We start from the raw sequence: 24,273 nt of genomic DNA, 5'->3' as shown, positions 1-24,273 counted from the left end.
TCAAAGGTAGGACAACCCGCGGTAACCTTGATCTTACCTGCGGTTGATATAACTAAAACTCCATGTGGTTAAACCAAAATCACACAGAACAAGGAAGAACCTTGCTCTGATACCAATTGAAAGTGTGTTATATCGACTAGAGGGGGCTGAGTAGGCTATTTTTACAAATTCATCACTGAGAAAATTCCTAGTAAGGAAAGTTCGTAATCATGAACTGAGTGTAGTGGAATAAGTACTCAAACAGATGTGCAAAAACAGTGATAGCTTAGTCGGCATAGTAAAATGAAATGTTGAGGTTGCACAGGTAGCGTGATCATGATAAGCAGGTGATGAATAAGTAAAGTGAATAATTTGAGGTGAGGAATTTAAGAAAGTCTTCAGTCAAATTCTTCAAACAGTAAAGATCAAAGTCGTCAACATACAATTGAGGAAATGAAAGGGTTGCGGAATTAGAACCCGGTGCTCGATGAAGACAATGATTTGATGACCCAATTCCAACTGTTGTGAGAGTCATACGTCTGGTTTGGAGCGGCTTGGTATTTAAACCTAAGGACACATAGTGCCAAGACACTAAGTCCTTACCATATTCTCCTTGAGCTAAGGACACACAGTCCTCGCCCAACACTCGTGGTAAGTCTTCAGGGCAGACTTCCAAACCCTCACAAACTTGGTCACTGAGCAATCCAAAATTCACTACTGGATGCTCTAGACCATGACGCCTAACCGTCTCGAGGATGCACAATCCTCAAAGGTAACAAGCGTCGGTTCCACACAGGAACAATCTCTTCAGTGATGCTCAATCACTTTGGGTTTTGCGTTTTGCTTTGGGTGTTTGGGGTTTTTCCTCACCGATAAATTTCTCTCTAAGTCTTCAAGGATTGGGTTGATCTCCAATGACAAGTGTTGGTTTCTCTCGCGGAGCATCCAAGCAACTAGTGGTTATGGGGGCGGCTATTTATAGTCAGGGAGCAATGCTGACATGAATTGACATAAATGACCTAATGATATGACCGTTAGGTGGATAAGGTTGGGGAAACCTGGCATGTAGCACAGCCTCGGTCGGAATGTTTCAGCTATGAAAGTCTTCATGTCACTCATGTTCCTCACAGGTAGGTGATTCGCACCGATGAAGACCTAACTCCTTAGTTAGAGAAAATTCCTCAGAGACCAGAAGATCTTCGTCTCTATCACTGAAGAATTTGACTAAGCCGTTGAAGATTTCCAAAGGCTTCATCCAAAGGGTTTGAATGTGTAGGCTTTGAGATGAGCATTACTAGGAAACTTTTCCTTCGTTTTACCTCGACCCCCTTAATAGTACGGTGGTCCTATGACACAGAATATAGAAAATGCAACAATGAAAATGAAAGTCTTCATGCTTCAAAGTCTTCACCTTGATTTCTTCACGGACACACCAATTTCCTCACTTTCAAAGTCTTCACAGGAAATACCAAAGTCTTCAGCCGAGGGCATACATTTTTAGGGGTCGATATTCTTTGAATAACTCAAACTCCTCGGCGACTTATAAAGCCTGTGTACACTCACAAACATATTATTCTCTTAACTTATAAGTCTTCAATACAGCAAAATCACTAAGGGGCACTAGATGCACTTACATTAACTAAACTCATTATCTTGAACAATAGTCTAAGTAATCTTTGCAAAGTTATGTTGTAGATCAATGACTCGCGCAGTAGAACCCCTGAATTTCAATGTGTTCCTAGAGAAAGCCAAGTTGAAAGATTATGGAAGTAACTTTGTAGACTCGGCCCGTAATCTGAGGATTGTCCTCACATTTTCCCAAAAGGCTTATGTCCTTGATGCACCACTTGGTGAGGCACCCCCTCCAGTGTTGTCTGAAGACGTTGTGAACGTCTAGCAGGCGCATTCTAATGACTACTCAATAGTTTAGTGTGCAATCTTGTATGGATTAGAACTAGGAATTCAAAGATGTTTTGAATGTCATGGAGCATATGAGATGTTCTAGGAGTTGAAGTTTAATTTTGAAAAGAATTCCCAGATCGAGAGGTATGAAACCTTCGATAAGTTATATGCTTGCAAGATGGAGGAGAACAGGTCTATCAGTGAGCACATACTCAAAATGTCTGGGTATTCCAACCGTCTGGCTAAGTTGGGAATTGTTCTCCCTCTAGAGGCGCTCACTGACAGAGTTCTTCAATCACTCCCACCAAGCTACAAAATCTTTGTGATGAACTATAATATGCAAGGGATGAATAAATCGGTCGTCGAGCTGTTTGCGATGCTGAAAGTCGCTCGGTCTAAAATTCAGAAGGAACATCAAGTGTTGATGGTCAATAAAACCACTAGTTTCAAGAAAAATGGAGGGCAAGAAGGGTAACTCCAAGAAGAGTGGAAAAGCAGTTGACCCTCCCATAAAGAAACCCAAGGTTGGACCCCAAGCGAGAAACTAAGTGCTTCATTGCATGGGGACTGGCCACTGGAAGCTGAATTGCCCCAAGTATCTGGCCGGCAAGAAGTCGGCCAACACCAAACAAGGTATATATGATATACATATTATTGTTGTGTACCTTACCAACTCTCATTGTAGTGCATGGGTCTTTGATACTGGTTCGGTTGCTCACATTTGCAACTCAAACAGGAACTATAGAATAGATGGAGGTTGGCAAAGGACGAAGTGGCGATGCGTGTGGGAAATGGATCAAAGGTTGATGTGATCGTTGTCAGCATGCGCTCTTCGATTACCATCGGGATTAGTGATGAACCTAAATAATTACTATTTAGTGCTTGCGTTGAGCACGAACATTATATCTAGATTTTTTAATGCGAGAGGGTTACTCATTTAAATCAGAAAAAAATGGTTGTTCTATTTATATGAGTAATATCTTTTATGGTCATGCACCCAATGTGAGGGGTTTATTCTTATTGAATCTCAATAGTGATAACACACAACAAGCACTACAAAGTCTATCTTTGTCAAACATAACATGTTTAACACCAAGTATATGATCACCTTTGATGAGTTTGTCAATATTACGCATACCAACATGTCCTAGCCTTCTATGCCATAACCAAGCTTTAGAAGATTTTGCAATAAGACAAGTACGAGATTTGGATCTTTCAGTGAAATCCACAATGTATAGATCACCTCTACGGAAACCAGTAAAGACCATGTTATGATTGTCTTGACGAAACACTTGGCAATCTACTTTAGTAAATAGACATTGAAACCAAAGTCAGCTAGTCTAGCTATGGAAAGAAGATTGTAGCCAAGGGATTGAACAAGCATGACATTTTGAATAGAACTATCAGGAGATATGGCCACCTTACCAAGACCGAGTACCTTACCATTGGAGTTGTCTCCAAAAGTCACATACCTCCGTGGTCCATGGTTTTGGTGTGCTCTCTTGAAACATGTCTCTATATCAGATCATGTGATCGTTGAAACTACTATCGAGAATGCACTCTTTCCCTCCGGACATGTAGTCTTTTAAGTTTTCCATGAGACTTGGGCTCTTCATCGTCTTCTCACATTCTATGTCAAACTTATTATCTTCATCATAGTAGCAATGTTCCACATCATCATCGTCAAGGGAAATATCCTCGTCATAAAGATCAAGAGATTTGTTAGAATTGCAACCATGAGAATGTTCAAGTTTATGAATGTGAATGGATTCAACAATGATGTTATTGATGGTAATGACATCTACTTTATCATGCATGAGGTCACGAAGCTCAAACAAGCATTTATCAAAGTTTGGGTCATTAGACTTCATTTTGTGAAAGATAACAGTTTTATGGAGAATGACATCAAGGTTTTTCAAGGAGTAGTTTGGAAATCTTTTCTCCAGGTCATTCTATAATGTATAACCACACTCAAAGTTTTTCATTTGATCAAACACAATTCTTGGCAATCCTCTAATGATAATATTAATAGTTCTAAGATTATAAAGCATATCAGTTTATTCTTCGTGTGAAGTATGTAAGAGATCAATGGGAGGCACATAAGGCTTTTCAACATACTTTATCAAATGGAATTCATTGAATAGATCAAGCATCTCATTTTTCCATTGACTATAGTACTCCTCATCGAGGATAGGCACTATACAACTAAGACTCCCCATACTAGACACATCCATGTTCCTCCAATGGTGGTTAAACCAAGGCAATGGAGACCAAAGCTCTAATACCAATTGTGGGATCACTAGAAGGGACGTCTAGAGGTGGGGGTGAATAAACTAGTTGACAAATAAAAAAACATAACCTTTTCCCAATTTTATTGGTTGGCAAGTTTTTGCAATTATAGCAAGTCTAGCACACCCTACACATGCAAGTCATCTAGTATAGCAGAGTAAAGACATGCACATGAAAGTAAGGAGTAGAGATAGTAAGATCAAACGCAAAGATGACACTGAGATTTTTGGCGTGGTTCCGATAGATTGTGATATCGTACATCCACATTAATGGAGACTTCAACCCACGAAGGGTAATGACCGCGAGAGTCCACGGAGGGCTCCACCCACAAAGGGTCTAGGAAGAAGCAACCTTGTCTATTCCATCATGGCTTACGTTCATGGAGGACTAGCCTTACTCAGGGTAGATCTTCACGAAGTAGGCATTCTCCTTGCCCGTACAAACTTCTTGGTTCAACTCCACAACACGAAGTAGGAGGCACTCAAGTGACACCTAACCAATCTAGGAGACACCACTCTCCAAAAGGTAATAGTTGTGATAGTATGACGAACTCCTTGCTCTTGTGCTTCAAAAGATAGTCTCCTCAACACTCAATCACTCTCTCATAGATTTGGCTTGGGTAGAAGAGATTGATTGGGTGGAAAGCAACCTTGGGAGGCTAGAAATCAAGATTCATATGGTAGTAATGGAATATCTTGATCTCAACACATGAGTAGGTGGCTCTCTCTCGGAAAAATGGATATGACAAGTGTTGGTTTGTTCTGAGTGCTTCCTCTACGAATGAGAGGTGGTGGAGGGGTATATATCGGCTTCTCCAAAAATCCAACCGTTACAATATTATTGCCTAACTCAATGCAATCGAAGCAAAAAAAACTCGGTTGCACCGACTAGTGAAAAATGTGACAAATTTTGGCGTTTCGGTGAGACCGATATTGAAATCTTAGTCAGTCCGATTTTGGTTCACCTACGCAGATGGCAAACTCGATGACACCGATTTGCTAAAATCAGAAATTATGGTTTTAATCAAATAGATAATAATAGGTTTTCCACTGTTTTTAATTGCACCGAAAATCGACTTGGTAGTACCGAGATGTTCAGGGTTTGGTTGTGGATTTGTCTAGGGTAAACTCGGTGGGGGCGAATGAAATTTGTTGGTGGCACCGATTTTGGATATTTGGTTTTGGACATAGTATTTTTGTGGGAGTGGATGAGCATTTTTGGTGGCTACCTCTAAGCACTTGAGCAACAAGATCATCATAGATACCTCATCCCTTTTAATAGTATTGGCTTTCTTAGGACTCAAGTGTGATTTTTCACAAAATGTAAAATGTAGAGTCTTGAGGCTTGAATCTTGGCCAACTCTATTCCTTCCCTTCTTGTTCTTTTCTTCGGGATTCTCCTCACAATCCTTAGCCAATCCTCTCTATGGACTATATGTGAAATAAACTAGGTAAAGCTATTAGTCCAAGAAACAATGTATGTTGTCATTCATCATCCAATCTTAGATCAAACTCTCGGCAGACATCCCGTAGATCATTGTAATCCTCTGCACGAGATATCCCCTCATCATGATTAACCAGAAGAAGCAGTACGCGGGGTATTACTCTTCAAATGACCGAACCTGGATAAACTATGTGTGCAGACCCCGTCTCGGTACTTTCGGTCTCGTCATGAACCCTAAAGAAGGATCTGACGGTATTTTGCTCCGTCACCCGTGCCTGAACTCTACATCTGTGTCACCTCCATCATTCCAGCCGGGATCCACCCTGTTTCTCCTCTGTCGCTGATCAACCCCTATCCTCCGACCACCCCACCAGGTAACATTCACTAGTGATATACTCACCATGCCTGACAAATGTTCAATGAATTGCCACAGCGAAAAAAGTTTTCCTTCTTTTTTCTAGCAACGAATTCCAATTTTGAGTACATATACGAGCACTATGTTGAGTCGTCTGATGGCTCGTCCGACGAGGAGGACTACACGGATGAGACGACGATGATGCGGGCGGTCCTTGAAAACACGGAGCGTGTGAAGAAGCATGTTCTTAATTTCAAGGTATCAACCAAGGGTCATCGAGTGCTCAACCACAAAAGGGAACGTGGCCATTTGACACTTATGGTCTACTACTTTGCCCTGGATGCACTCTTCGTTGACCATTTTCGTCGGTGTTTTTGGATGCACGAGACTGTTTTCGACCTTTTATACCACGGTGCCCGATCTTATGATGACTAAGAAGGGCGTTGTGGAAAAAATGGCTCATTTTGTTACCGGAAGTGTATGACCACGCTGTGGATACTTGCATATGGCACGGCTGCTGATTCATGGGGTGAGTACCTACGGATGTGTGAGAGCACATGCGGAGATGTCATGGTCAGGTTTGCAACTGCTGTGGTAGAGGTGTTTGCACCTCAATACTTAAGAGAACCAAGTGTGACATATACCGAGAGTCTCTTGGCAATCTTAGAAGCAAGAGGATGGCCAGGCTTGCTTTGATATCTTGACTGTGTACAATAAAAATGGAAGAACCGCCCAATGGATTTACAAGGTCAATATCAGAGTCATGTTAAGAAACCCACCATGGTTTTTGAAGTGGTTGCATTACATGCCCTTTGAATTTGACATGTTTTTTTACATGCTCAACATATGCGGCCTTCTCAATAACATCAATGTGTTGTACCGATCACCGTTATTTGCAACGATGAGCGTATCTATACATATAGCATTGGATGGCGGCTTCATATCCGTATCCGCCGGCTGATCTTTTATATCCACTCCTATTCATAAACGGATGCGGATGAAAATTTGGAAATAGCGTTGGACCCCATGCGAGATGGAAGTCACTACAGTATAGCGTGTTCTGTTTTCTCGGATGACGTCGGCGAATGGACGTCCCCACCGGCATATAGGATGAGTATTTTTGAACTAGCCAACGAAGACCAATGTGGTGTCGACATTGCTAAAAAAAATCTTGACTCACATCACATGTCTTGACAGTGCAACGTACGTGGCTTAGAAAAGAGAGATTTAGTTATGCACGTCGCCGACAAGCAGTAGTAGTTTGTTTGTGTGGCACACGAGTATGCTTCTGCTCCATATGCATCGTCCTTACGTATACAGAATACTACCAACATAGCATTGACAAAATGTCATAGCTGCAGCAAAGAGCCAAGGGTCATGTGTGGACAATCCATGTTACGGCATCTCTAAAGTCAATCTGAAGTGCACGAAACCGGTGCCCAAATTAATTATCAATATTTTATGGAAGAATACTACAGGCATATTTTATGATAAGTGTTGCTAAGCGTCTGCCGAATGATGTTTAAAAAACATCCGTCATCTTAATAGTCATAGGATAGTTTACATTAACTTTTGCAACCAGGCTTGTGTTGCGTTCGGGGCGTTGCAAGACGAGCCTTGTTGCGCTCCTGTTGAACCGTTTTTTTTTTTAAAACAAGGTCTATGTTTCAGAAGTTGTGAAAATTTCTATAAAATTTTATTTACAACGAAGTTTGTTATAGAATATTTTCTGCAACAGAGATCGCGTTGCAAAAAATCTATCGATCGGATGTAGATATTATTGCAGATTTTTTTTTGCAACAAAGCTAATGTTACAGTTTTTTTAACAAAATAGTTTTGAAACGTGACTAATGTTGCAGAAAATTTTCTTGCAACAAGGAGGGTGTTGCAAGAAAATAACAATTGCCGTTCACCGAGAGCTCCGTCGAACGGTGCAGAGGGAGGAGAGGCGCCGCCATCCCCATCGGCGACAAGCATTGGACCTTCGACCAGGTTGCCTCGTCGCTCCTTCGCTCCGACGAGGTGGACGCACCGCGCATGGATGAGACATGCTGAAGGCTCTTCCCTGCCAGTACCTGGCCGACATCAATGTACGCCGCTTGGACCTGACCACTCTGGTCACCCCGCCATGATCGTGAAGGCCATCGCCAACGAAGTTATCTTCTAGTTCGGTCTGCAAAATACGATTTGTCATGCTTTGCTTTTTGAACAGGTGGCCAGTTGCAGGAATATGAGTAGGTAGAGAACACATTAGTGACGAGAGCTCTAAAGAGATAAGGATTAAGGAGAGATGGGATGTGTATGAGCCTAATCAAAACGCGTGGCGAGCATAGCATTCGCCGGACGTATCAAAAAAGATCGATCGGTTGAACATGAGTTTTTTTCCATATTTATGAAAGAAACTTTCGATCTACATAATCTGTACCGTAATCATGGTATGGAGAACATAAAAAATAACAAAAAACTACATACATATTCCCTCGGAAAAAGAAACGAGGACTAAAATTACTAAAATTGATACTCACTTTGTTTCTATTACTTCAATATTAGGCTTCTTTAAAGTTTAACTTTATATATTTTCAACAAATTTATAAAAAAATATACTCCCTTCGTTCCTAAATATTAGAGGACTACATACGAAGCAAAAATAAGTGAATCTATATCCTAGTGTATGTCTATATACATTTGTATGTAGTTTTACATTAAAACCTTTAAAAAGACTTATATTTAGAAACAGATGAATCATTAACATATAGACCACCAAGTCAATATGATTTAATTCATCATTGAATATATTTTCACATCATACAAATTTATTAATGTAATGTTCATATTGCTTTTTATAAACTTGATCAAACTTTATAAAATTAGACTTTGGTCAAAGATAATATGCAAAGTAAACAAAAACAAAGGGAATAAACTTGAACATATTTCCTTCATCTCAAAATAAATGTCTCCACTTTATACTAACTCTAGTTTAAAATTAAACACTCATCTTAAAACAGAAGGAATAGTAGTTAAGGCCCATTAACAGATGGCCTATCTAGAATGTACATGGTGCTCACATATGCAGACGGACACCAATCAGTAGTCTACCCTTATACTCCCTCCGTTCCTAAATATAAGTTTTTTAAGAGATTCCACTAAGAGTCTACATACGAAGCAAAATGAGTGAATCTATACTCTAAAGTATGTCTATATACATCTGTATGTAGTCTACCAGTGTAATCTCTAGAAAGACTTATATTTAGAAACGGAGGGAGTATTATTTAAACACTCTAGTCTTATTTGAAACATCTTACTGTACCATAGTTCCAGCAGGGAGTGTGAAAGTAAGCAGAAGAGGATACCGTTGAATTGGCTTCTCGCTCTAGAGTCTCGACTAATCTGGCACTGGGGTAGACTTTCTTCAATCTTATTTGTGATTTTTTTTTTCATTTTATGTTTGCAGAAAGGATCAGAATTACATATGAGAAAGTATTAAAATATTTAAAACATCTTATGTTTGGGCAAGTCCAGTAAACTTATGTACGGTAAAAGATCCATCCGTATAATTTAGCAGTCAGCAGACGCGCACATTTGTATAAGGCAGTATACTCCACGTCCCGTACTACTAGTACAAGAGTACACGACGGACGGTCGGCCGGCCGGGCAATGCGGTGGTTGGTGAGGCGGCCATGTCTCATGTGCAACAAAACCCTTTTCCAAATCAAAGAAAGAGGAATTCTCTCACGATCCGCCGGTCTTCCTCCTCCCCGAAACCAAGTCCCATTTCCCCATCTCATCAATAAATCCCCTCGCCCCGCCTCCCGGACCTCCGGCCTCGCCTCCGCCGCAGATCGGCCGATACACCGGACCGGGCTCTTCCTCCGCCCGTCCCCGCGCCGTTCCACCTTTTCCTGCGCGTCTTTTGGAGCAAAGCTCGCGCCGGAAAGCTTTTTTTTTTTCTCCGGAGGAAAAGGTCGCGCGCTCACGGGTGGAAAGGAAGCTCGGCGGTTTTGCTCCTCTGTCCATCTTCTCTGGCTTTGGGGGCTTTGGGGAAGGCGGAGAGATCGCTCGCTGCTGGCCTCGCCCGCAAAAAGCTCGGGATCTCCTCTCCGCGTAAGGGGAAGAATCTCTTTCAAGTTTGGGGCCGGTAAGATGGCCGCTCCTTCACTTCCTCCTCCTGCATCCACCAGCGCATCCATTTCTGGCATCTGATTCTTGCAGCAGACTTTATATATCTAGCACATATTTCCAGCGCTCTGATTGCTTCATTCCATGATTACTTTCTTCTGTTTAGCTTTGTTTACGCGTAGAGGAAATATAATAGATTCACTTTCCCTTCTTGTATTTCACAAACATAGAATAGAAGCACAATAGTACTAGTACGTAAGTATCTCCCAAGTAACTTCATGCAGATCTTGTACCTGCCACAGTAGCCAAGAGATAGTACTATGCAACTGCACTGCAGGTCATACAGGATAAAAGGAAGGATAAAAATGTAAACTTTCTTCCTCTGAGGACAGTGGGTCAAAGTTGTGGTGCCATGCCTGCCGTGTGACATGATTAGGTTTAATATACCAGTAAAATGGCGCCTTCTGTTAGCCTTTCACCATCAGAGGGCTTTGTTTTTTCCCCTCCCGTGGCATCACCAATCGCCATCAGAGAGTTAGCTGTCTGTGTAGCCAATTTCCCCTCATCTTTATCATGTATTGAGTGCGCGACTAGAACCGGTAGCCCACTGACTCGAGACTATTCAAACCAGAATGGTACTATTAATCTCTAGTCCGCGATCCGTTAGTCTATGCGCGCCGATTGCTTCTCCTAGTGGATGATTATTTTACAGCACCACTACACGCTAATCTTCCTATTCACTTTCCTTGTGTATATGCAGTGCCGGGAAGCTCATTCAGAAGGCCTTGAGGTCTAGGACATCGGTGAAGCTCTGGTTGTCATAGCAGAGTTTCTGGCAGATATGTCTTTCCGCAGCATAGTCCGCGATGTTAGAGAGAGCTTCGGAAGCTTATCAAGGCGGGGCTTTGAGGTGAGGATTTCAGGCCTCCCTGGTCTTTCCGGCCATCATCACCGGGGGAAGTCTTTCGGGCCACCGGGTGAGCTGCACGGCGGAGCTGTGGTGGCTGACCAGAATGGCTGGGTTGGTCTTCCTCCTGAATTACTTCGTGATGTGATGAAAAGGCTGGAGGAAGGCGAGAGCACTTGGCCCTCCCGCAAAGATGTTGTGGCTTGTGCGGCTGTCTGCAGTGCGTGGAGAGAGATCTGTAAAGATATAGTTCAGAGCCCGGAGTTCTGTGGGAAACTCACTTTTCCGGTGTCGCTTAAACAGGTAAACATCCAACTGAATCTGTGATGAGTTGCTGTACCTATTGTTCATGATGGGTAGCTTGTATTTTTTTCTTTCTCATGATACGGCCTAAATAAAAAATTGAAACTGGGAAACGGTGGTCGCCTCAATCTTAAGAAATCAACATAATAGTAGTTGGTATGCTTACCTAGTACGGAGTAATTTGTAGCAGTTTTATCATAGGGAATTGAAATGTAAGATATGCCTGCTTAGAAAAGTTTGCCTACTGAAAAGTAGCAGATATAGGCCTCTGAAGTGAGAAAGACATGCCTACATGGTAGTACATATGAAAGTTTGCACCTGTCTGACTCTGATTTGATATTTTATCTACAGCCAGGACCTCGAGATGGATTAATCCAGTGCTTTATTAGAAGGGACAAATCAACACTAACCTATTATCTCTACCTGTGCCTTAGCCCTGGTAAGCATACGTGCTGCTTCTCATTAATCACACCGAAATATTCCTCCGTTCATTGTCAATGTTGCTAGATGCTGTGCTGATTATATGTTTCGTAACATGCAGCTGTGCTTAGTGAGAACGGGAAGTTCCTGCTAGCAGCTAAGAGGAATCGCCGGACAACATACACCGAATACATAATTTCTGTGGATTCTAAAAACATCTCACGGTCAAGCGACGGCTATGTTGGAAAAATGAGGTGAAGTACCTTCCTTCACAACATTCTTAGTTTCTTACTATCTAATCTTCGACGATTTAGATCTGACATTATGCACCAACAGGTCGAATTTCCTTGGCACTAAGTTCATCGTCTATGACACTCAGCCACCATACAATGCCGGGAGCCTCATCCCATGCCAGCGCGGCAGCCGTCGCATCTCTTCCAGGAGGGTCTCCCCGAAGGTGCCAACGGGTAGCTACCCCATCGCCCACGTGAACTATGAGCTCAACATGCTGGGCACCAGAGGGCCGAGGCGTATGCAGTGCACGATGCACTCCATCCCGGCCTCTGCGGTTGACCCGGAAGGCGTGGTGCCTGGGCAACCCCAGCAGCTGCTCCCTGGTCCATTCGACGAGTCCTTCCGTAGCACGAACGCCTCCTCCAGGTTCTCCATTGCAGACTTCAGCAGCTCTCGCTTCTCAAGCTCCCGATTCTCAGACGTAAGTGGAGGGTTGCGGCGAGACGAGGAAGATGGGGAGGCCAAGGAGAGGCCCTTGGTCCTCCGCAACAAGGTGCCGAGATGGCACGAACAGCTGCAGTGCTGGTGCCTCAACTTCCGAGGCCGGGTGACGGTGGCCTCCGTGAAGAACTTCCAGCTGACAGCAGCCATGCCACAGGTGACGGCCGCTGCTGTGCTGCCGTCGGAACCTTCGCAGCCGCCCCAGCAACAGCAGCTCCAGCCTTCGAGTTCCTCATCGTCTTCGATGTCCGATCACGAGAAGGTGATCCTGCAGTTCGGTAAGGTTACCAAGGACATGTTCACCATGGACTATCGGTACCCGCTCTCGGCGTTCCAGGCGTTCGCCATCTGCTTGACCAGCTTTGACACCAAGCTGGCCTGTGAATGAATAGACCAGTAGCACAAGTATTTATGTGTCATATCAACATCTATTTTTTTATGTTTCTGTTGTTGATTTACTTATTTATTCCTTGAGTGTCAAGAATGGCAAAAAGTCTAAAGGTTTGGTCGTTGCTACGTTTTTTATGCCTCTGAACCTCTCTGTACATTGTAACAGCAAAAGATATAAACATCTTTGAATGATGCGTGCATTTTTCTCTCCTGGCCAATGGCTTGTACTCACATGAAGTCACCTGTGACAAATCATGCTGCAAAACAGTCGATAGGGATTAAAATTTTGCATGTCGAACCCAACAAATGGCTTCCTGAGATCATCAGATGGCATGACAATATGTTCCTGAAGAAGCATTTAGACAGGAGAAATAATTATACAGTTCAATGGTCTACAGCTATGGAAATTATGTACAATTAACAAACCCACAGTCTGACTATCTTCAGATACTCTTCCTGGAATCTTGCAAACAAAAGAAAATTCCTACAATCTCTTAAAACCTTCATAAAATGCATAACTGATATGTTTACAGAAAGAGACCTATCACCAATCAATCAACATTCCCCAAATCCTACAAAAGGAAGGCAGCAGAGAGCATATGCCAAATTCGTCCCGAGTTTCAACATCCCGCGAGTTTCAACATCCCGCCGCCCTCACTGACAAGCAACTTGTTGGTTTGCGCCCTGAAAACTATTTCTCACTGCAACGACACGCTCATATACAATCAACGGAGTTCATTGGGGCGCTGCTTCTGCTCAGGAGACGAGAGATGTGCAGCGTTGGTCACTGAAAAGAAGTCCAGATCCCTAGTTTGATCGGAGCTCTCAGTAATGGTTCTGGTAATAACCGGGATATCAGTGTCTGAATCACTTCTGCGATATCTTGCACCATTGCTTGCAGAGCCCAACTCTTCGTCACTCAGTTCATCTGACCGGCGCCGTGCGGTCTTCAGGATGTCGAGGCCCATCTCAAGGTCATCCTCCACTTTGGCTCGTGGACGGTGGGGTGTCTCATCTTCCGGCACACTGGAACGGCTGATTCGTGGCAGGGACGCAAGGTGTTCCTCTTGAACGATGGCTCGCAGGTTGATCCTAGAAGGCTTCCTTTTCGTACACAGGACCTCGAAGCAATTGTGTATGCAACCAAGGTCGAACGCATTGGGTTGGTTGCTGTACTTGTACTTGAGATTCTCATATGTTGTCTTGAGGAAAAGGAAGTGGAAATTTAATCAAGTTTAATAAAGTTGTTATTGAAATAAACATAAAGTTCTTATTATTGCTACAAGGATGTACTACTCAGCAACGCATAAAAATATTTAATATGGAAAAATCATCAAATGAGATTTCAAGTGATCGCTACATTTCAGATTAGTCAGTGTAAGCATTATATCTTATCCTTATGTGAGAGTAGATAGCCCACTCATGAACATAGGAACTTTCTACATTGTACGTCAAGGCAGTCCATATACCAATGTTTTCGTGTGAGGGTATGCCTTAACATTGACTTCATGGGTTTAGGGGACTAACCTTATTTGTTGCAATGAGGTAAGAGTGGAATCCGGTGAGACCACCAACGAACCAGAAACATATGAAACAGTATGCCATGACTGCCACTGACGCTGGAGATGCTTTAATTGCCTCCACCACTGAACGGTGATCCTTCATGAGAAGACTGATGTACAATGCAGACATTGTAAATACATAGAAACACAGGACTGCTGCCGAACAAACAAACCAGAAGAAGTAGCGGTAATTGCGCTGCAAAGGTGAACATAAATGCAGATAAGCTGAGATTGTTTTGACAGTAAGGGCTGTCAGGTAGTCAAAGGTTAAATAACTAGTTTGATTCTTTGAGAAGGATAAATAAATCAGCATAACAAACCTGTCCAATACATTGACCAACCCAAGGGCAATGGTGATCAAATCGCTCGACACAATTATCACATTTGGAACAGTGGGAGCAACGAGGAGGCCGATATAGCATGCAAGTTTCACAATATTTTACTCTCACAGGCACACCATTGACCATGATCTCTTTTATCCGAGGGAACTGGAGAGTATGAGGAGCTGAAGAATCATGAGAAAACTCCTCCGCAGGTGGATTTGAATTCCTTGGTACAATACCTGGATCTTGAGATGAGGTCAAGAACAGCAGTAACAGTACCTAACAATCAGATTTTGCAGAGAGGATACTATAATTTGGCGGTTGTTTATAAAGTAGCATGAAGTAAAATTCACAAAATAACTTCTACTCTCGAGAGAACATAACTCATTGAGAACGGTGTCATAAACAGACAAATTAGTTTGCAAGAGCAGAATGTAGATAAAACTACTAGTGAATAGACCAAACCAACAATGAAATTGAAGCGTGCGTTTTCCAAGTCAAGGCATAAATATAGAACCATGCATGAAGCATGTGTAGGTGAAAAAGGAAGATCAATGGATCACAAAAATGCTTTGACCAGTAGATCTAAGTACAGTGTTTTATTGGCTGATGAGAGAAATTACAGTTTCACATATAGCATTATGCAGTTACAAACAAAATTCAAATGATGTATCACCTATACCAAGGTTGATCTACACAACTTGGTAACTAAGCCAAAAAGTATCATCCAAGGTTCCCCTGATAAGAGAAACTAGGTTCTTAGCAACAACTATATCCACATCACAAAGTCTTAAATGCGATCATGCACAAAAGATAGTGATGGCTTAGTGCACTTTAACCATTAACTGCTGCTGTATGATCATAATGGTCTCGGACTAACTGCTAACCACAAAACTACACCTTGCGAAACATGTTGACATGCAAGTGTGCTTAGCTTTTATTAGTTACATGATATCTTGCATCTTTCAAATCACTTAGGCTGCCCGTAATGGGAGTATCATAGGTAGTATCATGCATGCCAACTAGACAATTTTGATGAGGTGACATAGAATTAAATGAAGAAAGAGAGGGTTGAGTATCATATCATGATACCGTATCAATATTAAATAATGTGCTACTATGTGTCTTGCATGACAATAAATGAACTACCCTATGATACTAACATATGATACTATGCATTACGGATGTGGTATCATAGACTAGTATCATATGCATGATACTAGTATATGATAGTACACATTACAACCAGCCTTATACGTTGAAGCTCTCAGAAAATATGTCGCCATTCAGGACTTTTCTCCAACTGAACGAAGCAAACATATGATCTGTGGTGAACACAAATCCTATCATCATATCCAAAACCCTCAGCATACAACTCTTTGGTACATAGGCAAAGAATGCTTACTCACATGAATTGTCAGGACCACGGTAACAACCAGAATTGCATACCCAGCATTATATGCAGGAAAGATGTGTATGAGATTTTTGCCCACAAAGATGCAGAAGACAACAACAGGGGCCGTGATCAGCGAGAAAGATAGCAGAGTAGCCTTGGCATCGGGTCCAAAGATCAGTCTTCCACCACACCAGATTATCTGAAGAAAATGAGATACATCATCACTGAAACATTTGATAGCCGCACAGAAGCTGCTGATACAAAATACCACAACTTGAGCAGAGTGAAGATGTCAACAAAGTTTCTCTCATACAACCCCCCCTCCCCCTTTTGCCCCTATAAATTGCCCTTCCCTTTCTTTAAACCCTTGAACTGATGGACTTGTGCATAATTCATAATTTTCTAAGCAAACTGAGCCCTGGTTGGATTAGCAGCAACAGGGTCTGCACAAAGACAAGAGCCTGGACCTCCCAATTGGATTATCTTATTGGGGACATTCACAATGGCAGCCAAGCTCCCAATCGATCCACAATAGTTTATTCACCCGTCTCGTCAGCAGTGCAGTTTAATATACAAATCGCCCGCAAATCAATCAACTAACCAGCAAACCATATAAAGATACGGGCCTTATCCAGGAGCAGTTACGGCCATCCCCACTGTGCCCGTCTTCTTCCTCAACAAACAGGTTAGAAAGAAGATGACAAATCAGAAGAAAGAGTAGTCAGAGATGACACTGCGGCGGCGGCCAGCACCAATCGATCCAGAGCACAGTTTTTTCTGAATCCAGCTATCCAAGAAGGAAGAGGAGGGGCCGGGGGGAGGGAGATGATGATGATGATGGAGGGAGTAATCCAAATCTCACGTACGTTGTTGCCTCTCCAGACTTGGTAGACCCGCAGCTGCTTGGCCATGGCCGCGCCGCCCGCCGCCGCCGCCGCCGCCACCACCACACCGAAACAAGAAGGGCAGAAATGAAATCCACCAGTCGCAGTCGCAGCCGCAGCCGCAACCAGCCCTTATACTCCTCCGTCCTCTCTCCACTGGGAGGAACTCTCTCCCTCTCTTGTTGATGATTTGGTCTAGAGAGGGAGAGGGGACAGGGCCACGGCCAGGGGGGCACGGAAGCGAGATGCCATCAATCGCCGCTGGCGCTGGGTCTTCTTCCTCGGTGTGACAGAGATGAGACGAGATATCTGGCTGGCAAAACTAAAAAGATTTGATTTTTCTGATGGGCTATATGCCCATGGGTCTAGACGAGGGGAGGAGGTAACGTCGTCAAGCCGGAGTACCAAAGAATCTGTTCTTTCTTCCCTGGGACACTTTTCTCTCTTCTCAGTCTCTCTTTTTCTTTCTGAATAATTTTATTTTTTTGCGGATTTTTTCTTTCTGATAATACACAGTGTAATAAATACCATAAAATATTTTCTTCTGTTCATAATACCGAATGGTATTATTACAGTCTAAATATTCGATCGATCATCCGGTGCTGGAGTAAAATGGCAATTTATCAAGCCCCCCAAAATAGCAATTCATGTGATCGATGGTAACATTGCAGTGGGGATCCGGCATAGCATAAGGTTCACATTTCAGATCCCTTGATTAAGATCCATGTGTCACCTATTCATGATGATCTCTGGATTAAGATCCATAACTTATTTATATAGATGGAAATAGGATCCTCTTAACTGACGAACGTTCGCGAGCCTCTGTAAATTAATATAAAAACACTTAAATCACTATTTTAGTGATCTAAACGTTTTTATATTATAGTTTACGAAGAGAGTACTTCTTTTGTAAACTAATAATATAAGATTATTTAAATCATTGTTATTAGTGATCTAAACGTTTCTATGTTTACTGAGAGAGTATATTGGAACGTCAAACGGCGAGATGTTCCATCTATCTGGTAAAATGCTTATTCACCTCCACAGTTTACATTGCCTTTAGAAATTTTTCCCATGCGTGGGTCAGAAAAGATACATTGTTCATTGACGCTGGAAACAACATGAGCAAAAGTAATTTTTTTAATATCAAAACTTCAGCTACACGTTCACGATGTCTATAAAGTTATTCTTACCACCTGGGAGGGAATATATGCTCTCAATTTGATGCTATTCTCTCCCTACCTACTGATTGAGAATAATCTGCTCATGTGCGTGAAGTTCGTCTCACGCCATATCAGTAACCACGAGAACCCATCGGCAAAAAAAAAACCCGAGAACTTGGGGTTTCCTGAAGGATAAAGTGGACACGTTTTTATTTTTCAAACGAGGCAAAATACTTATCATTTCATTGCTTAAGGAAGATTGTTTTAGATAGAGGCCGCAAGCAGCAAACGAAAAGAAAGATTACTTTCGCGCCCCCCCCCCCCCCCCCCCCCCCCCGTCAAGACCCAAAGCGACGCCTCGCACAACACTTAACCTACCTCTTGCGCTCCCGCGGGCGGCAGAGGAGGCTTCCAGCCGCCTTCCGTCCCCAACCCCTCTCCTCCTCCTCTTCCCCCGTTGTCGCCCGGGTGTGCCGGCGGGTGAAGTCTTCCTGGCGTGGGCGGCGGCAGCGAACCTTCTCCTCCTCGCCTGGTGAGGTCGTTGCGGGGCAATCTGGCTCGGCCAGGGCGCGGTGTTGTGCGGGGCACGACGGTGAAAAGCGGCGGCGTTGGAGGCCATGGCGGTGGCGTGGAGGGCTGTGTGCAAGCGGGGGCGCGAGGCTTCGTGCGGCGGTGGCGTGAAGGGATGTGTGCAGGCGGGCGCGCGAGGCTAGTGCTGGCGGGGAGTTCCGGCCTCCCCATCCCAGATCTGGATCGGTCAGGTGTGGGGGTGTCCCTGATACGTCCATTTTGCATCATGCTTTCATGTTGATATTTATTGTTTTGGGAGCTGTTATTTCACTTCACGGTACAATACTTATGCCTTTTCTCTCTTATTTTGCAAGGTTTACATGAAGAGGGAGAATGCCGACAGCTGGAATTCTGGCCTGAAAAAGGAGCAAGTTTGAGATGTCTATTCTGCGCAACTCCAAAAGCCGTGAAAATCAATGTGGATTTTTTTGGGAATATATAAAAAATACTGGGCCGAAGAAGTGCCAGAGGGGCACCAGCAGGTGGCCACAAGCCTGCTAGGCGCGACCACCCCCATGGTCGCGCCTAGGGGGCTTGTGGGCTCCCTACTGGCCCACTCGCCCCCTCTTCTGCTATATGAAGGGTTTCGTTCCGAAAAAATCAGGAGGAGGCTTTTCGGAGGATTCGCCGCCACCACGAGGCGGAACTTGAGCAGAACCAATCTAGAGCTCCGGCAGGACGATCCTGCCGGGGAAACTTCCCTCCCGGAGGAGGAAATCGTCGCCATCATCATCACCAACACTCCTTTCATCAGAGGGGACTCATCACCATCAACATCTTCATCAGCACCATCTCATCTCCAAACCCTAGTTCATCACTTGTAACCAATCTCCGTCTCACGACTCCGATTGATACTTGTAAGGTTGCTAATAGTGTTAATTACTCTTTGTAGTTGATGCTAGTTGGATTACTTGGTGGAAGAGTTTATGTTCAGATCCTTGATGCTACTCGTTACCTCTCTGGTCATGAATATGATTATGCTTTGTGCGTAGTTACTTTTGTTCCTGAGGACATGGGATAAGTCATGCTAATAGTAGTCATGTGAATTTGGTATTCGTTCGATATTTTGATGTGTTGTATGTTGTTTTTCCTCTAGTGGTGTTATGTGAACGTCGACTACATAACACTTCACCATTATTTGGGCCTAGAGGAAGGCATTGGGAAGTAGTAAGTAGATGATGGGTTGCTAGAGTGACAGAAGCTTAAACCCTAGTTTATGGTTGCTTCGTAAGGGGCTGATTTGGATCCACTAGTTTAATGTTATGGTTAGACTTTGTCTTAATTCTTCTTTCGTAGTTGCGGATGCTTGCGAGAGGGGTTAATCATAAGTGGGATGCTTGTCGAAGTAAGGGCAGTACCAAGCGCCGGTCCACCCACATATCAAACTATCAAAGTAACGAACGCGAATCATACGAACATGATGAAAACTAGCATGACAGAAATCCCCGTGTGTCCTCGGGAGCGTTTTTCCTCCTATAAGACTTTGTCCAGGCTTGTCCCTTGCTACAAAAGGGATTGGGCCACTTTGCTGCACCGTTGTTACTTTTGTTACTTGTTGCTTGCTACGAATCATCTCACCACACAACTACTTGTTACCGATAATTTCAGTGCCTGCAGATATTACCTTGTTGAAAACCACTTGTCAGATCCTTCTGCTCCTCGTTGGGTTCGACACTCTTACTTATCGAAAGGACTACAATAGATCGCCTATACTTATGGGTCATTAAGACTCTTTTCTGGCGCCGTTGCCGGGGAGTGAAGCGCCTTTGGTAAGTGGAACTTGGTAAGAAAACATTCATATAGTGTGCTGAAATTTATTGTCACTTGTCACTATGGAAACTAATCCTTTGAGGGTCTTGTTCGGGGTATCTTCACCTCGAACGGAAGCACAAAGAGTTGCTCCTCAACCGGCTGCACCTACTGAAAATATTTGCTATGAATTTCCTTCGGGTATGCTTGAGAAACTGCTAGCTAATCCTTTTACAGGAGATGGAACATCACATCCAGACTTGCATCTAATCTATGTAGATGAAGTTTGTGGTTTATTTAAGCTTGCAGGTTTGCCCGAGGATGAGGTCAAGAAGAAGGTCTTTCCCTTATCTTTGAGGGATAAGGCGTTGACATGGTATAGGCTATGTGATGATACTGGATCATGGAACTACAATCGGTTGAAATTGGAATTTCATCAAAAGTTTTATCCTATGCATCTAGTACATCGTGATCGGAATTATATTTATAATTTTTGGCCTCGTGACAGAGAAAGCATCACTCAAGCTTGGGGGAGGCTTAAATCAATGTTATATTCATGCCCCAACCATGAGATCTCGAGAGAAATTTTCATTCAAAACTTCTATGCTCGGCTTTCTCATGATGATCGCACCATGTTTGACACTTCTTGTACCGGTTCTTTTATGAAGAGAGATATTGACTTTAAATGGAATTCATTGGAGAGAATTAAACGCAACTCTGAAGATTGGGAGCTTGAAGAAGGTAAGGAGTGAGGTATGAATTTCAAGTTTGATTGCGTTAAATCCTTTGTTGAAACAAATACTTTTTGTGACTTTAGCGCTAAGTATGGACTTGACTCTGAGATAGTAGCTTCATTATGTGAATCATTTGCTTCTCATATTGATCTCCCCAAAGAGAAGTGGTTTAAATATCATCCTCCCTTAGAAGTCAATGTAGTTAAACCCAATCCAGTCGAAGAGAAAGTCATTGCCTATAATGATCCTATTGTTCCCAGTGCTTACATTGAGAAATCACCTTTCCCTGTTAGGATAAAGGATCAGTCTAAAGCTTCAACTATGACACGTAGAGGCTACATTAGAACACCTACACCCCCTGAGCAAATTAGAGTTGAACCTAGCATTGCTATTATCAAAGATCTCGTGTCTGATGATGTTGAGGGACATAATATTCACTTCTCTGAAGATGCTGCTAGAATTGCTAAACCTCACGCTAGAGATAAACATAGGCCTATTGTTGGCACGCTTGTTGTTCTGTTAAGATAAGAGATCATTGCTATCATGGTTTATGTGACGTGGGTGCTAGTGTTAGTGCAATACCTCAGTCCTTATATGATGAAATTAAAGACGAGATTGCACGTGTTGAGATAAAACCTATTGATGTCACTATTCAGCTTGCCAATAGAGATACTATCTGCCATGTGGGAATTGTTAGGGATGTTGAAGTCTTGTGTGGTAAAACAAAGTATCCTGCTGATTTCCTTGTTCTTGCTACCACTCAAGATAGCTTTTGTCCCATCATATTTGGTAGACCTTTTCTCAATACCGTCAATGCTCATATTAACTGTGAGAAGCAAACTGTCACTGTTGGCTTTGAAGGTGTGTCACATGAGTTCGATTTGTCCAAGTTTGGTAGACAACCTCATGAAAAAGAGTTGCCCAGTAAGGATGAAACTATTGCCTTGGCTTCTATTGCCGTTCCTCCTACTGATCCCTTAGAGCAATATTTGCTTGAGCATGAAAATGATATGCATATGGATGAAAGGGATGAGATAGATAGGGCTGTCTTGGAACAATATCCTATCCTTAAGAATAATTTGCCTATTGAACTGCTTGGGGATCCACCCCCACCAAAGGGTGATCCTGTGTTCGAGCTTAAACAGTTGCCTGATACTCTTAACTATGCTTATCTTGATGAAAAAGAGATATATCTTGTTATTATTAGTGCTAGCCTCTCAGAGCATGAAGAAAATAAGTTACTAAAAACTCTGAGAAAGCACCGTGCTGCTATTGGATATACTCTTGATGATCTTAAGGGAATTAGTCCCACTCTATGCCAGCACAAGATTAAAACTGATCCTGATTCCAAACCAGTTGCTGATCATCAAAGGAGATTAAATCCTAAGATGAAAGAAGTAGTGAGAAAAGAAATACTAAAGCTCGTGGAAGCAAGTATTATCTATCCTGTTGCTCATAGTGATTGGGTGAGTCCGGTGCATTGCGTCCCTAAGAAGGGAGGCATTACCGTTGTCCCTAATGATAAGGATGAATTGATCCCACAGAGGATTATTACTGGCTATAGGATGGTGATCGATTTTAGGAAATTGAATAAAGCCACTAGGAAAGATCATTACCCTTTGCCTTTTATCGACCAAATGCTAGAAAGACTGTTTAAACACACACACTTCTGCTTTCTAGACGGTTATTCTGGTTTCTCCCAAATACCAGTTGCACAATCTGATCAGGAGAAAACCACTTTCACCTGCCCTTTCGGTACCTTTGCTTATAGACGTATGCCTTTTGGCTTATGTAATGCACCTGCCACCTTTCAAAGATGTATGATGGCTATATTCTCTGACTTTTGTGTAAAGATTGTTGAGGTTTTCATTGATGACTTCTCCGTTTACGGGTCTTCCTTTGATGATTGCCTCAGCAACCTTGATCGAGTCTTGCAGAGATGTAAAGACACCAATCTTGTCTTGAATTGGGATAAGTGCCACTTTAGGGTTAATGAAGGCATCGTCTTAGGACATAAAATTTCTGGAATAGGTATTGAAGTCGATAAGGCTAAGGTTGATGCCATCGAGAAAATGCCATACCCCACAGATATCAAAGGTATAAGAAGTTTCCTTGGTCATGCTGGTTTCTATAGGAGGTTCATTAAAGACTTCTCTAAGATTTCTAGGCCTCTTACCAATCTCTTGCAAAAGGATATTCCTTTTGTTTTTGACGATGATTGTGAGGAAGCCTTCGAAATACTTAAGAAGGCTTTGATAACTGCACCTATTGTTCAACCACCTGATTGGAACTTACCTTTTGAAATCATGTGTGATGCTAGTGATTATGTTGTTGGTGCTGTCCTAGGGCAAAGAGTTGGTAAGAAGTTGAATGTTATTCACTATGCTAGTAAAACCCGAGACAGTGCCCAAAGAAACTATGCTACTACGGAAAAGGAATTTTTAGCAGTCGTGTTCGCATGTGAAAAGTTCAGGTCTTACATAGTTGATTCCAAAGTCACTATTCACACTGATCACGCTACTATTAAGTACCTCATGGAGAAGAAGGACGCTAAACCTAGACTTATCAGATGGGTTCTCTTGTTACAATAATTTGATTTGCGCGTTGTCGACAGGAAGGGTGCTGATAACCCCGTAGCAGATAACTTGTCTAGGTTGGAGAATGTTCTTGATGACCCACAACCTATTGATGATAGCTTTCCTGATGAGGAATTGAATGTCATCAATGCTTCACGTAGTGCACCGTGGTATGCTGATTATGCAAACTATATCGTTGCCAAATATATACCACCTAGTTTCACATACCAGCAAAAGAAGAAATTCTTCTTTGACTTGAGACATTACTTTTGGGATGATCCTCACCTTTATAAGGAAGGAGTAGATGGTGTTATTAGACGTTGTGTAACTGAACATGAACATGGACAGATCCTACAGAAGTGTCACTCCGAGGCCTACGGAGGACACCATGCGGGAGATAGAACTGCACACAAGGTATTGCAATCAAGTTTCTATTGGCCCACTGTAGTGCCCCAGATGTAACCTTGCCTTATTTGG

General features: G+C 42.8%; 2 protein-coding genes across 3 annotated transcripts; one reads left to right on the top strand and one right to left on the bottom strand.

The window, feature by feature from the left end:
* Positions 1-9,586: 9,586 nt before the first annotated feature.
* LOC123412510 (tubby-like F-box protein 12) lies at positions 9,587-13,039 on the top strand. 2 transcript variants are annotated; one of them, XM_045105464.1, is made up of 5 exons: positions 9,587-10,103; positions 10,845-11,294; positions 11,646-11,733; positions 11,836-11,968; positions 12,051-13,039. In XM_045105464.1, the coding sequence occupies exons 2-5, from the start codon at positions 10,926-10,928 to the stop codon at positions 12,835-12,837; spliced, it is 1,377 nt and encodes a 458-aa protein (XP_044961399.1). In that variant the 5' UTR covers positions 9,587-10,103; positions 10,845-10,925; the 3' UTR covers positions 12,838-13,039. The 2 variants fall into 2 exon arrangements, with proteins under 2 accessions (XP_044961399.1, XP_044961400.1); XM_045105465.1 differs by lacking the exon at positions 9,587-10,103 and adding an exon at positions 10,538-10,719.
* A 281-nt stretch (positions 13,040-13,320) lies between these two features.
* LOC123412511 (protein S-acyltransferase 8-like) lies at positions 13,321-17,373 on the bottom strand. Its single transcript, XM_045105466.1, has 5 exons — positions 16,987-17,373; positions 16,134-16,319; positions 14,722-15,003; positions 14,367-14,597; positions 13,321-14,041 (listed from the first exon to the last, which is right to left on the bottom strand). The coding sequence occupies exons 1-5, from the start codon at positions 17,029-17,031 to the stop codon at positions 13,565-13,567; spliced, it is 1,221 nt and encodes a 406-aa protein (XP_044961401.1). The 5' UTR covers positions 17,032-17,373; the 3' UTR covers positions 13,321-13,564.
* Positions 17,374-24,273: the final 6,900 nt, after the last annotated feature.

This window comes from Hordeum vulgare, chromosome 7H, assembly GCF_904849725.1.
Source record: "Hordeum vulgare subsp. vulgare chromosome 7H, MorexV3_pseudomolecules_assembly, whole genome shotgun sequence".
Taxonomy (NCBI): Eukaryota; Viridiplantae; Streptophyta; class Magnoliopsida; order Poales; family Poaceae; genus Hordeum; species Hordeum vulgare.
This window is presented reverse-complemented; position numbering and strand designations above follow the sequence as displayed.